The following is a 12,366-nucleotide window of genomic DNA, read 5'->3' as shown; positions in this document are numbered from 1 at the left end:
TCTTTCTTTCACAGAAAATTCCTTCTTTTCTGTCTTTCTAAATTTTATTCATCCCCCAAGTTGCAGCTAAATTCTCCCTACCTTGAAAGAAGCTTTCCTTGATTAGTCCAACCCAAGGCATTGGATCAGTCCTCTTATCTATGGCCAGTGCCACACAGCTTGAAAGATGTATTATATTCAGGTGTTAATGAATGATAGTCTTTTCTCCCCAGAAGACTGAGCTCCTTGTTTTGGGAGCTGTCCGTAGATGACTCCTTTATCTCTCACAAGGCCATCCCCTCTATCCTTTCTCCACCACCCTTTTTAAACCATCACTCTACTTTCCCTACTTTATTTTTCTTCATATCACTATCACCACGGACATTATACAACATCATTTGTCTCTCCAATTAGAATGTAAGTTCCATAAGGGCAGAGGCTTAATCTGTCTTGTCATCTTTTGTACACCCAAGAAACATCACAATAAAGCCTGGGATATAGTATGGCCTCAGTAAATGATTGTTGAATGATTGGCTGAATGAATGAGTCCTTACTGACTGGCTACTTCACATCCGAAATGATGGAGGAGAAGTGGGAAGGCACCGATCCTTTCTACTGTGCGCGTGGCTGCGGTAACTTTGAAAAATGAACCCAAGTATGGCTCTTTCCCGACCACCACAGAGAACCAAATGTTGCTGAACATCAAAAGTATCGGAACAGTCCACAGGGACATTGCACATTCCTGTCCGAAGAGCTCTGTGACCAGGGAGTACAGGCATGGCCAGCTGGCTTCTGTAATTGCTTGTACTTTTACTGCCCTGCTTACTCCTTGGATTGTTGTGAGGTTCAAATGCAATGAAGTATGATAAAAAGAGTTAAATTGTAAATCAACATAAAAATAGGAAGCATTATCCAACCAGTTGGTTGATGGGGATGGCATGAGGTATTGTGGACCGCTAGTGTTGAAAATGAGCAAAAGGAAGGGTTAGGATTATGCAGGATTATGTAATTTCACTTGTTCGGAGGGACCTTTCTGGATTTGTCAGGAGTTTGGTAAGAAGGATGCCTTTTACTTTTGAGAAACACAAATGATATATTTTCATGTGTGAATGCTGATCAGTGGGTTCTGTCCAAAAGAAACAAGGCCTTCAAAACCTTAGAAATATTAGAAGGGGAAGGAGATATCACCACCACCAACACATCATCATCATCGTCGTCAAATTAATCCTTACAAGACTCTCAGAGATAGGTATTCTTTTTTTTTTCTTTTTGCAGAGGAGAGAACTGAGATACATAGAGATGGAGTCCCTTACACAGGTTCCCTTAGCTAGTAAATGATAGAGTCAGGAATTTAATAAGAATTGCTAACATTTATTGAGAATTTTTAAAATGTCAGTCATTCTTTTCAGTACTTCATTTAATACAATGCAGAGATGCAGGCAATGTTATTCCTCATTTATAGAAAGGAAAACTGAGACCTAGAGAAATGAAGCCAGTTACCCAAGGTCACACAACTAAGAAGGGTAGGAACCGAGACCTGAGCCCAGCCAGATGGCCCTGGAGCCTCTGTGCTTCCTTGTTATTCTGTGCCACCTCCTGAATCCCTGCCCTCTGTCCCTTTTGCCATGCGATGTCCAACAAATGGCTTAACTTTTGTAACCAAAGAAGCTACTCTCATCACTCCTACCAAAGCAAATGAAAGAGAGGAATGCAGAAAAGAGAGAGAGGGACTTGGGAGGGGTGGGGGAAGAAACAGCCAGAAATGCTGAGGTGAGTCCCAGTGAAGACTCTCCTGGAATCATCCCTGGCTGGAGAAGGCAGATGGCGTGGCTGCCATGAACGGCCCCCTAAGAAGCTCTAAGAGTCCCCCACGTGAGAGGAAGATAGTTGTCAGTTGAGGGTGCGGGCCCACCCAGCTGTGTGAAGCGTTTGCCAAGATGGAATTAAGGTTTATTGAGTAGCAAAGAGCAACATCCAGCTGCCTAAGAATTACGCTGACAGGATGCAAAGGCAAGAGAATATTGTGTAAACCTTATTTACAGATCAACAGATAATCTTTCATACGCAAAAGATCAGCTCCAGGAAGGCAGAGTGGTAAAGAAAGAAATACTGCTTTGCAAATACAATATTGACTTGAAAAAATCCACCCAGATGAATCCTTTGATGTATATTCTTCTAGTCAAAGTACATTTCTTTATTCATGAGTTTTTTTCTCCCCCCCCTAACCATTTCAGGTTCCTTAATGAAGGATGAAGGGAATAATGAAGAACGCTGATTTCTAGTTGTCTTGAATTCTGTGCCGTCAAATGATCAGCATGAAATGGAATCAACGCTGAGAATCTCAGAATAACATTTCTAAGTGTGTGTGTGTGTATGCAGCGCTTAGGGTTCTCAAGTCAAATGACAGCTCACCCCTACCCCTTGTAATTTCCTGCTCTGCTGGCTGTGATGATAAACATTTAACCTGGCTTAAGGAAATAAACAACTACTCCATCCTACCGGTCCCCTCTGGATTCCTTCATCCATTTTGTGTTTCCTCTTTGCCTTGAAGCAAGTAGTTCATCATTCCCAAGAATATCTGAAGTCGTTGCCACCCACCTCTACCTGGTTGCTGGATTGCGAAGCTGTTCGTGACCGCTGCTCAGACACAAATAAGAATGGAAAAAGAAGGAAGCTTAACTGGGCTTCTTTTCCACGAAATCATCTTTTAGATTAGAGGACCAACTCTGAATTCAGGTGACTCCTCTTAGCAGTTTGGAAAACACTTCAAAGGACCACGGTCTGAGAGACCTGAATAGATGTCTTGCTGGTAGTGTCTTTGGAGTGAAAAGTTGCTCTAGTTCCCAGGGTCGCCCTGTGCTGCATTCCGGGAGGAGTGTACAGCTGGGAAAAGCCCACCCTGGGCAATAAGTCCGAAGGCTTAAGATGGACGGCTCTCCGTCCCAACTTCCCGAGGGGGATCAGCATGGCAGTGGATGTGAAAGGACCTCATACTCTGTAGGATTATGTAAGTATATATATTTTTCAGAGCCGTCGAGGAGGATCATTTAACAGTGACACAATTCCTCTAAACTGCTTACAAGTTCTTTCCTTTCTCCAGTTAGAAAGCATGTTTCAGATACTCTGAGAACGATAACCTCCTTTTAGGAACAGATGTGGCTGGAAGTGGTCACCTCCAGCTTTGTCTGGACTTAATGGGGGAGCCAGGTGTGCCTGAGGATTACTGAACACCTTGAAATGAGAAAAGGACACAAAGGGGAGGCCGGACTTGATGACAGGTGACACATTTCCAGAGTCAAAGTCGGAGACTTGTCCCCTCTGTTCTGCCAGAGTTCCCCCTTCAGTCTAGGGCTGTGCCTTCCACGCCCACATCCTCCCAAGTTCCTCCCCAGCCCTCATCCCCTAGAGGGAGGGCTGAGGGTCCTTATTAATAAGAACATATGTTGCTGGCCACAAGGTGCAGGCTAATATGAGGGTCAAATGCTGGAGCTCTTGATTTCAAACTTTGCAGTGATTGCTCGTCCCTTGGTCATGTGCTCCCAGGCCCCCATTCTCAGACCTGCTGTTATCATCATAGCTGTGGAATGTGTGAGTGAGGGGGTCCCTATCTTCTCGAACCTCTCCTCTGCAGGAGCGCTTCTCATGAGCCACATGTGACAGTTTGTGAATAGGGGTGTCCCTTTGCATATCCTAATGTGCTTTTGTTCTGCTATGGAAGGCTCTGTGGCCGCCCCTATTCCACTCAGACTTTTTCTAAGAGGAAGGGGAGAGGAGAAGGAAGGGAAGAATGGCAATTGGGAGGGGAAGAAGAAAAGAAGAAGGGGTGAAGGAAACCACCTGGGTAATAGGTAGTTTTAAGAATTTTATGTCTATATAGTTCTTTATGGTTTATACACTAAAAACAACTTGCAAAATGTTTCTACAGGCATAATCTTATTTAGTTTTTACAACCACCCAATTTACAGATGAGGCTTAGACAAGGTAATGGTTATCTAGCTAATGAATAACAACATCCCATCTGGAATCCAGTCCTTCTGACGTCATATGTAGTTTTTTCTTTTTCTTTTCTATACTGCTCCATTAAATATAAAGGCATGTCCCAAAGTCCTTTTTTTTTTTTTTTTTTAAACTCATGCCAAACACTCTGGGTGAAAGCTGAAGGTCTTAGGGGCCACCATAACTCTGTATTAAACCCTTATTGGACTTTTTCTGAGGGTGGACTTGTAGACTTTGACTGGTTGGCCAGAGAGAGGATCCTACAAATAGTTAGTACATTTATTAATGTTTTTGAGCAGTTTGTAGTTTACAGTATATTTTCCCATGTAAACCTCACTTGAGAGTCCTATAAGCTATGCACCTCTCAGAAATCCAGTGATTGGCCCAAGAGTAAATGGTGGAGTCAGGATGAGGTCCTAGATTTTTTTTTTCAATCCTAAGGCCCATGCTTTTTCTGTTACCTCAGATTTCCTCCACTGCTATGTACCTAACCCAGGTTAGATTCTACAGAGAGTATAGCAAAGTCCATTTAGAGAGCCACGGCTCCTGAGTCAGTCATGACCCTGACCTCTGAGCATGAATGGCTACATAATTTGTGAGGTGCAGTGCAAAATGAAAATGCAGGGCTCCTCGTTCAAAGCTGTTTAAGTGTTTCAGGATGGCGACAGCCGAGTATTATACCTGGGGCGAGGCCCTCTGAGCGTGGGTGCCTTTAGAGCATGGAGCCCCATGAGACTGCCCTGGTTGCGTGCCAGTGAAGCTGGTCCTGCCTCTGACATGAGCTCAGGAGTGGAAGACCTTGTTTCTCTCTCAGATCCTTTCTGGGGCTCCTATCAGAGAGCAGAAGTTCCAGGTCGTAGGGACTTTGTTCTGTTAAATCTTTTATTCCCTCAGTCAGCCTCCATTCAGTGAGCTAAACCACAGTGGCCCAGTGTTCCTTATTTTACTTGCTAACTCCAGGTCTCCTGGATCAAAAGTTAGGGACAGAGTCATAATATCACTAGTAGCTAATCTTTATTGAGCATTTACTGTGATGTCACAGGAACTGTGCAGAACTTTCTACATGCTTTAAATTGATTGCAAGGATGGCCTCAATTCCCTATCCTTCCCTGTATCCACACACCTTGTCTTGTGACTTTGCAGCTTTTTCCATCAAGTAGTGGAGTCTGGTTCTCCACCTCTTGAACCTCAGCTGGTCCCATGAATTGCTTTGGCTAATAAGATTCAACAGAAGAAATGGTGTGCGAATTCAGGGTTTAGGTCTCAAGAGGCTTGCAAACTTACTCTCTCTCTTGGAACCCCAGGACAGCCATGTGAACAAGCCTGTGTGAGTTGGCTGGAAACGAACACCACTTGGTGGAGAGCTGTCATCCCAAACCGAGACCACCCAGAGCAGCCAGCACCCACTTCACCTGCCAACTAACTTCAAATACATGTGTGAGCTTAGCTGAGGTTAGGCCAACAGAGTCCAGCTCAGCAGAACCATTCCAGTGATCAACTCAGACAGGTAAAAATGATACATCGTTGTTGCTTAAAAACTGTCTTTTGGGGGTAGGTGGTTATGCATTATTATTATGTTAATAGATAACAGATACACATTCACCATGATTTCCATTCTCTTGACAAGGAAACAGGCTTTAAGAGGTTAAATTCTTGCCTGTGATCAGTAGCTAATAAATGGGTCCAGAAAGTTTGACTCCATAGGTCAAATTCTTATCTGTTATTCTGTGGGGCCCCATCACAGCACTCAGGGCTCTGACAAGCCCTCAGCAAATCTGAAAGCTGTTTGAGTGGAAGAAGCAGAGTTTTTGCAAATGGAGGCAGGCCCATGGGATAAAGCTCAAACACCAGGAATCTCTCTGCTGATAAAAATACCATGTCTATTATTAACCAAAACTTTTAATATAAAACACTGTAATCTATCAAAGAAAAAAATGCTTAAATGCAGAACAAGAGAGACGATGTCTTTGAGGTCAAGGTCACAAGCTAAATGCTAGCAGAAAATTTGGCTGTATCTCATTAACACTAAATTATGACTGAGTTCTGCAAGAGGTCCTTGTGACAATCCCATTAATGCAAATGGCATTCCTTATGATGTCTGTTTTTGTAAATGAAAACAAAATGCAATTATGTCAGTGGAATTCACTCATTAAACTAAACTAAAATCCACCAGCAAGTGTCTCCCCACTTCCACTTCTGCCCCACATCTTTGATTAAAAGCAGTTGTTCCCCAGAGTTGCAAATGGATATTTTGCTAAAATATGAGTGCACAATTTGATCATAGAGCGGGCACAGGAGTTCTTACAGATATCGGAGGTTGGGAAGGTTCTGGAAGGCATCAGGGTCGATGTATAGCAGGTTGTTGGCTTTTTCAATTCTACTGTAAAAGAGGAAAGAACATGCACGTGACCTCAACGGTAAGGAATGCTATGGTGTTTTTCACATTATGCAAAGAGTATGTTAATGTCATTCACCCATCCATCCATCTATTCATCCATCCATCGTTTCAACAAAAATTGAGCATACACGCGGTGTCTTTTACTATACTAAACCGCGCAAACAAAATATTAACCCTGTCCCATATAACTCTCATCACTGAAGTCTTCCTGGAACCTATTCATCAGAGACAAAGTGCTGACTGGGTGAGTCATTTCCACTGAGCACAGTTGAGTATTTAACCATTAAGGATCTCCCAGGGTCTGAGGAGGCTAAGAGGGTAGGGACAAGACTAATGGGGGAAACGAGTTTTTGTCCGGTTGGGAGACAAGAGAGAAGGGCATGGAAAACAACAAAAGAGGGTGGGGAAGGAAAAAAGCTGAAGGGCCAAAGGAGATCAGAGAAAAGGAGAGTGAAGGGGCAAAGGAAAACAAAGACTGGGGGAAAACCAGGGGGCATCTCTGACTTTCACTGTGCAGTCCCAGCAGACAGCAGCTGGGAATGTGCCAGTGAGTCCCCTCACGCTCACTCTGAGGCTGCTCTCTCACAGCTCATGGGAAGTGATGGCTTCTGCCCCAGGTTGACCTGCACTGTGTCCTGATCTGGACACAGTGCAGTTCTGGAGGTGGGCATGTTCACATTTGGATTCCGACAGAGAGAGTCTGCCCTTTCCCCATCTTGCTAGATCAATGTATATTTGCAGAGATGCTCTGTGTTAATTACTTCCTCCCTGTTTCATTAGCTTAATGTTGCAGTAACCTGTAGCTACCCAGATCCAAGTACCAGGTAATTAATCATTTTAAGTACGGTCAGTGCTACATGGGGGTGAGCACCTCTCCATTCAGCGAAGAGATGAAAGAGCCATCCCATTAGCTCCACTGCCCGTTGAAGAGCATAGAGGGATGCCTGCTTGACCTTGCCCGGAGGGCCAGCTGCCCTTTGGTTCATTTCTCTGATATGCTCTGTGGGTTCTGAGACCCTGGTCAGATCTCTTTTCCCGACTAGGGTAAGGAAAGGCCAAGCAGAGTGAGAAGGAAGGAAGGAGCACGAGGGCAATGGGAGGAGGGAGGGAAGGCGTCAGTTGCAGAGGCTTAATGACAACGAGGAAGAATGAGAGTGGGATGCGGAGTGAGTAGGAGAGAAAGGAAGGAGGTCTGCCAAGATGGACAGACTGTCATTCCTAAACAAATTCATATGGATGTATGTATGCATATATGAATTACGCATGTGTGTGTGGGTATGTATATATGCTTGACAAGCGCTTAAAAAGTGTTCAAAAAGATATGAAGGAGTCAGGAGATTTATGTTCAAGTCCTTATCCTGCTGTGGATTTGGCTGGGTGACCAGACAAGCCTCACAACTTCTCTCTTTCTTTCCTCACCTGTAAAATTAGGGAAGTGGGTCACTGGCTTTCCTAACTGTGCTCCATGAGAATTTCGTGAGATATTAATCAATGCTTCACAGAGAAACCTTTCCAATGACATTAGCTGAGAAACTCTTAATATGATATCCTTCTTGGAGATTCCAAGTGTATATTCGCATATTACAGGCTCTGAGTGAATCTGTCCAACTTAACCTTATTTGACCATAGACTTTTTTCCTTTTTTGGAGCCCTTAATAATTTTCCAAGTGTTTAATGACACACAGAATATACTTTGGAAAATTTTGCACCAGATTGTCTGTGAAGTCTCTTCTGGCTTTGATAACCTATGGTAATTAGAGACTGGTATGAAACAGAGGTGGATCTGTGTGAGTATTGGCATGTATGTAAAACTAGAATGTCAACAAGAGGAAGTAAATTTGGTTGGAGTAGTAAAGAGGCCAAGGATTGTGATGATCTTACTGTGTGCCGGTTGATGTGTTAGATCTGTTTAACATTTATCATCTCATTTATTCATCACAGGGATCCTGTGAGGCATGCAATTTTATTATTCTCACTTACAGATAAGAAAACTAAGTCTTAGCATGATTTTGTATCTTGGCCAAGGTTTCATGGTGGGTATATGGAGTCAGACTAAGACTGCCCATCTTCAGCTACATCATGGGGGATTTATTCTGGGCTTTGACTGTGGAATAAATTTGAATGAGAGGATGAGGTAGACGTACTTGCAGTCACAGAGCTAGATTCTTGAGTCTACTACGCAAGAAATTCTGGGAGGGAAGAAGCAGGATAAGACCAAGCTCTGGAATGGGACCTGGATCACCAGGCAGAGACACATGACTTTGGACTTTTGGACTGACTTTGACATCTTAAAATGAAATTCTAGGGGTCTGGGGGCAGAGCAGAGCCAGGGCCTCCCAGGAATATAAGTGAACTTTAAAGCTATGGCCGAGAACAGCCATGAGCAAACAGGTTCTTGCTTACATTTCATGTAGTTTGGGCAGATTGGAGAACACATTTGCCTCTATCACTTCCAAGACATCATTCTGCGAGATCTCTCTGCAAAGAAAGAAATATAATTCAGGTCAGTTCAGTTACACTCCAGAAGTGGATTTAGAGCTCAGCATAGAGCCTTGTGCCTACAGTGATTCATGAGACACACAGAACTCTGTTCCTCCTCACAAAAAAGGCAGCTGTAATGATGAGGCAAAGCTAGCAAATGAGATGTTAATACTTGCAGAACAATGAGAGGATAAACCCAAGGCAGTCATTCAGGTCAGAGGTTATTCAGTCTACAAATGTAGAGAGGGAAAGAAACTTGGTTAAAGATATTTAGGGAATATGGGGGATGGGAACAAACTTTACATTCCCTAGACCAGGGGTCAGCAAACGTCTTCTACAGGACCAGGCAGTAATTTTTTTTTTTTTCTTTTTTGGCTTTGTGGATCATTTGGTCTCTGTTGCAACCACTCAGTTGATATTGTCGTGTAAAAGTGGTCATAGATATCATGTGAGTCAATGAGCATGCCTCTGTTCCAGTCAGACTTTATTCATAAAAGCAGGGGGCAGGCTGGATTTTGTGTCATGGGCTGTAGTAGTTCAGTGACCCTGCCCTAGACCACGGAGGCAAGTTCTTCATTCTGCTAATCTGGCTTTGGGAGATGAGAACCTCAATTCAGTCTCTTTTAAAGAAACATCCATGCCATTACCTAAGCGGCGTTAGTTATTCCAGGAACTTTGGCATTAATGTTGTCTTGGCCTAAAATCCCCAGAAAAGATCCTTCAGATCCCAGCTTATTTCCTCCTGAAGTAATTTGAGGGGAGTGGAGGATGAAGTCCCCTCTGCAGAAGCCCAGAGCTTATGAGGAGAGAAGGGTGGCTTAATGAGTTAATGTTTATAAAGTGGCTCAAAGGTGAAACACGATATTATTAGGCCTCCTGAGGAAGACTCTCACGCAGTTTTAAGAGCATCTCAGGAAATCTCATAGGCAGCATGCACTCAAATTGGCTGAGATGAAGCGCTGTCTGCTGGCCTGGGATTTAGCTGAGAAGCAATAGAAAGGCTCTTGATCAAGGGAAGAGCCTGGAGGGCAGGGCAGGGCAGGTAGAGGGCCTGTTGAGGGAGGGGAAGTATGGTTGTGAGTGCAGTCAGCTCAGGGAGGGAAACTGGTAACATCGGGGGCTTGTCAACTCAGAGGTTGGCAGGGTCGTTTCTCACACTCCCCCGTGAGTGCAGAGACATTTTGTGAGAGAAAAGCACCTCTTATTCTATGGTAGCTTCCTTTGTGATTCATTTGGTAAAGTGAATTGGTCTTCACAATTTTCATAGTTGAACATAGATGAGGGTGGTGTGTACATGTGTGTATTTAATAGGACATGTTGGCCATTGGGCATTTATTTTGCTCCTCTGTCCTTCAAGTGGAAAGAGTACTGGGAGGTGCAGAAATGAGAAGGAGTAGGAAAGGAGTGGTAGACCTTGAAAAATGAGACATTTATTTGAACACTTAAAGGAGTCAAGTGAAAGAGTTGCACAGGTAGAAAATAAGCATGGAGGAAAGCACTAGATGACAGAGAGGGTTTAAATGCAAATAGGCCCATATTGTCCAAAAGCTATTTCCAGGTTCACTTACAGGCTCTGGTAGGTTTGGTCACCCCCTTGCGGTAATATCTCAGTCTAATACTGCCTAAAAGGTGGACATTCCGCCTTAACTGAATTCATGTACCAAGCATTCCATTATATGGATTTTTTTTTTCCAAAGAGAACTTAAAATTATTAAAACAAACTAGCCAAGAAACACTTCTAAATCAATTATTTCAGAAGGCAGTTCATATTTTGTGGCCTCAACTTCAAGGACAGGAGAGGGTATTGGGGTTGGGTGGAGGCTGAGGGAACCTTTGGCTAGAGGAGGCTTGGGGGGAGGTGAACAGCATGCAGTAGTGGAAAAACACCTCACTGGAAAATTCACGGATCTTGCTCCAGTTCAACCCAGTTCTGCTTCTAGTTATTTCTACTCTCGTTGACTAGGTATCTACTCTTTACCAGCCACTCTACATACATTGTCTCCGATCCCTTTAGCATGCCTGTGAAGTCAGTGTTTTAATCTCCATGTTAATAAACAGCCCCATCTGTATGCAGAACCAGCTGTGGCTGACTGCCGGGCTGGAATAGTTTCTTCTACATGCCCTGCCTCCCAGGGCCACGCTGGGCCTAATATTTCCACTCCTATATATTTACTCAAAAGAAATAAAAACTCATGCCCTCCCAAAGAGTTGTACAGAGATGTTCATAGCAACTTTATTTGTAATAGCCCCAAACTGGGAACAGCCCAATGGATGAACTGTGGAATATCCATACAGTGGGATATTACTCATCCATAAAGTGGAACAAAAACCAACATAGTTGAATCTTTAAAAAATTATGCTGAGTGAAAGAATGCAGACAGGAAAGAAAGCATACTGTCTGATTCCATTTATCTGAGGGTCTAGAAGAAGAAAAACTAATATGCAGTGATAGAAATCAGAGTAATTATCACCTGGGGCCTGGGATGGAGGTTGCTGGCAGGGAAGAGGCAGAGAGCTTTCTGGGATGATGGAAATGTTCTATATCAAGATTGGGGAGGTCTGAACATGAGTTTGTCTAACTTATTGAACTTTTTGTTTTTTTTAAGTTATTTTTGGCTGCGTTGGGTCTTTGTTGCTGTGTACCGGCTTTCTCTAGTTGCGGCCAGCTTGGCTACTCTTCATTGCGGTGCGTGGGCTTCTCGTTGCGGAGCACAGGCTCAAGGTGCGTGGGCTCAGTAGTTGTGATGCACGGGCTTAGTTGCTCCGCGGCATGTGGGATCTTCCCGGAACAGGGCTCGAACCCGTGTCCCCTGCATTGGCAGGCGGATTCTTAACCACTGTGCCACGAGGGAAGTCCTAACTTATTGAACTTTAAGTTTAAAATGAATGCATATATTTTATTGTATATGAAACATACCTTAATACAGTTATTTAAACAGTGTCTTTCATTCAAAAGAAGGAGAGTAAATTCCATTTTGTTCGTGTTTTGAGAACTCTGAATTAAGAGAATTAATGGAAGGATGTTGGTTATATTGTCTGGCCAGAAGGTGGTGTTCAAATCCTAGCTCTATCCTGGAGCTTCTAGATGAGGTTCCTTCCCTCCTGGCTGTTCTCCCTGCAACCTCCCATTCCCTCTCCACAATCTATAAAGTGCATAGCTGAACTAGGTCAGAGGATCAGAGTTTCTCAACTCTGGAGGCACATTAGAATCTTCTGGTGGACCTTTAAAAAACTTCCGAAGCCTGAGTTCACATCGGAGAGTTGGATTTATTTAGTCTGGGGTGAAACTCTGGTGTTATTTTATTTTATTTTATTTTTCCCTTTAATTCTCCAAGCAATGGTGATTCTAATGTGCATGGTCTCTGGTGGTCTCTGTGGTCAAAACTATTTTCATAATCGTGCTAAAATATAATTTTTTCACTCATTCTATGAGCATACAGTGGAGCCCAGGGGCTAGTTGATGTGTGGATGCAGAAGTAGATATGAGACTCCATCTGTCTTCTATTAAACAA

The 12,366-nt window shown here is 43.5% G+C and overlaps 1 protein-coding gene across 3 annotated transcripts in view; it reads right to left on the bottom strand.

Annotated features, from left to right (window-relative positions):
- FSHR (follicle stimulating hormone receptor) overlaps window positions 1-12,366 on the bottom strand; it is a 166,100-nt gene that overhangs the window by 48,962 nt on the left and 104,772 nt on the right. For all 3 annotated transcript variants that reach the window (XM_065890876.1, XM_065890875.1, XM_065890877.1), the window contains exons 3-4: window positions 8,777-8,851; window positions 6,281-6,355 (exon numbers count right to left, since the gene is read on the bottom strand). In XM_065890876.1, the coding sequence (XP_065746948.1) occupies window positions 6,281-6,355; window positions 8,777-8,851 (150 nt within the window). The remainder of the gene's footprint in view (window positions 1-6,280; window positions 6,356-8,776; window positions 8,852-12,366) is intronic.

The sequence above is a fragment of the Phocoena phocoena genome, chromosome 14 (genome assembly GCF_963924675.1).
Source record: "Phocoena phocoena chromosome 14, mPhoPho1.1, whole genome shotgun sequence".
NCBI lineage: Eukaryota > Metazoa > Chordata > Mammalia > Artiodactyla > Phocoenidae > Phocoena > Phocoena phocoena.
This window is presented reverse-complemented; position numbering and strand designations above follow the sequence as displayed.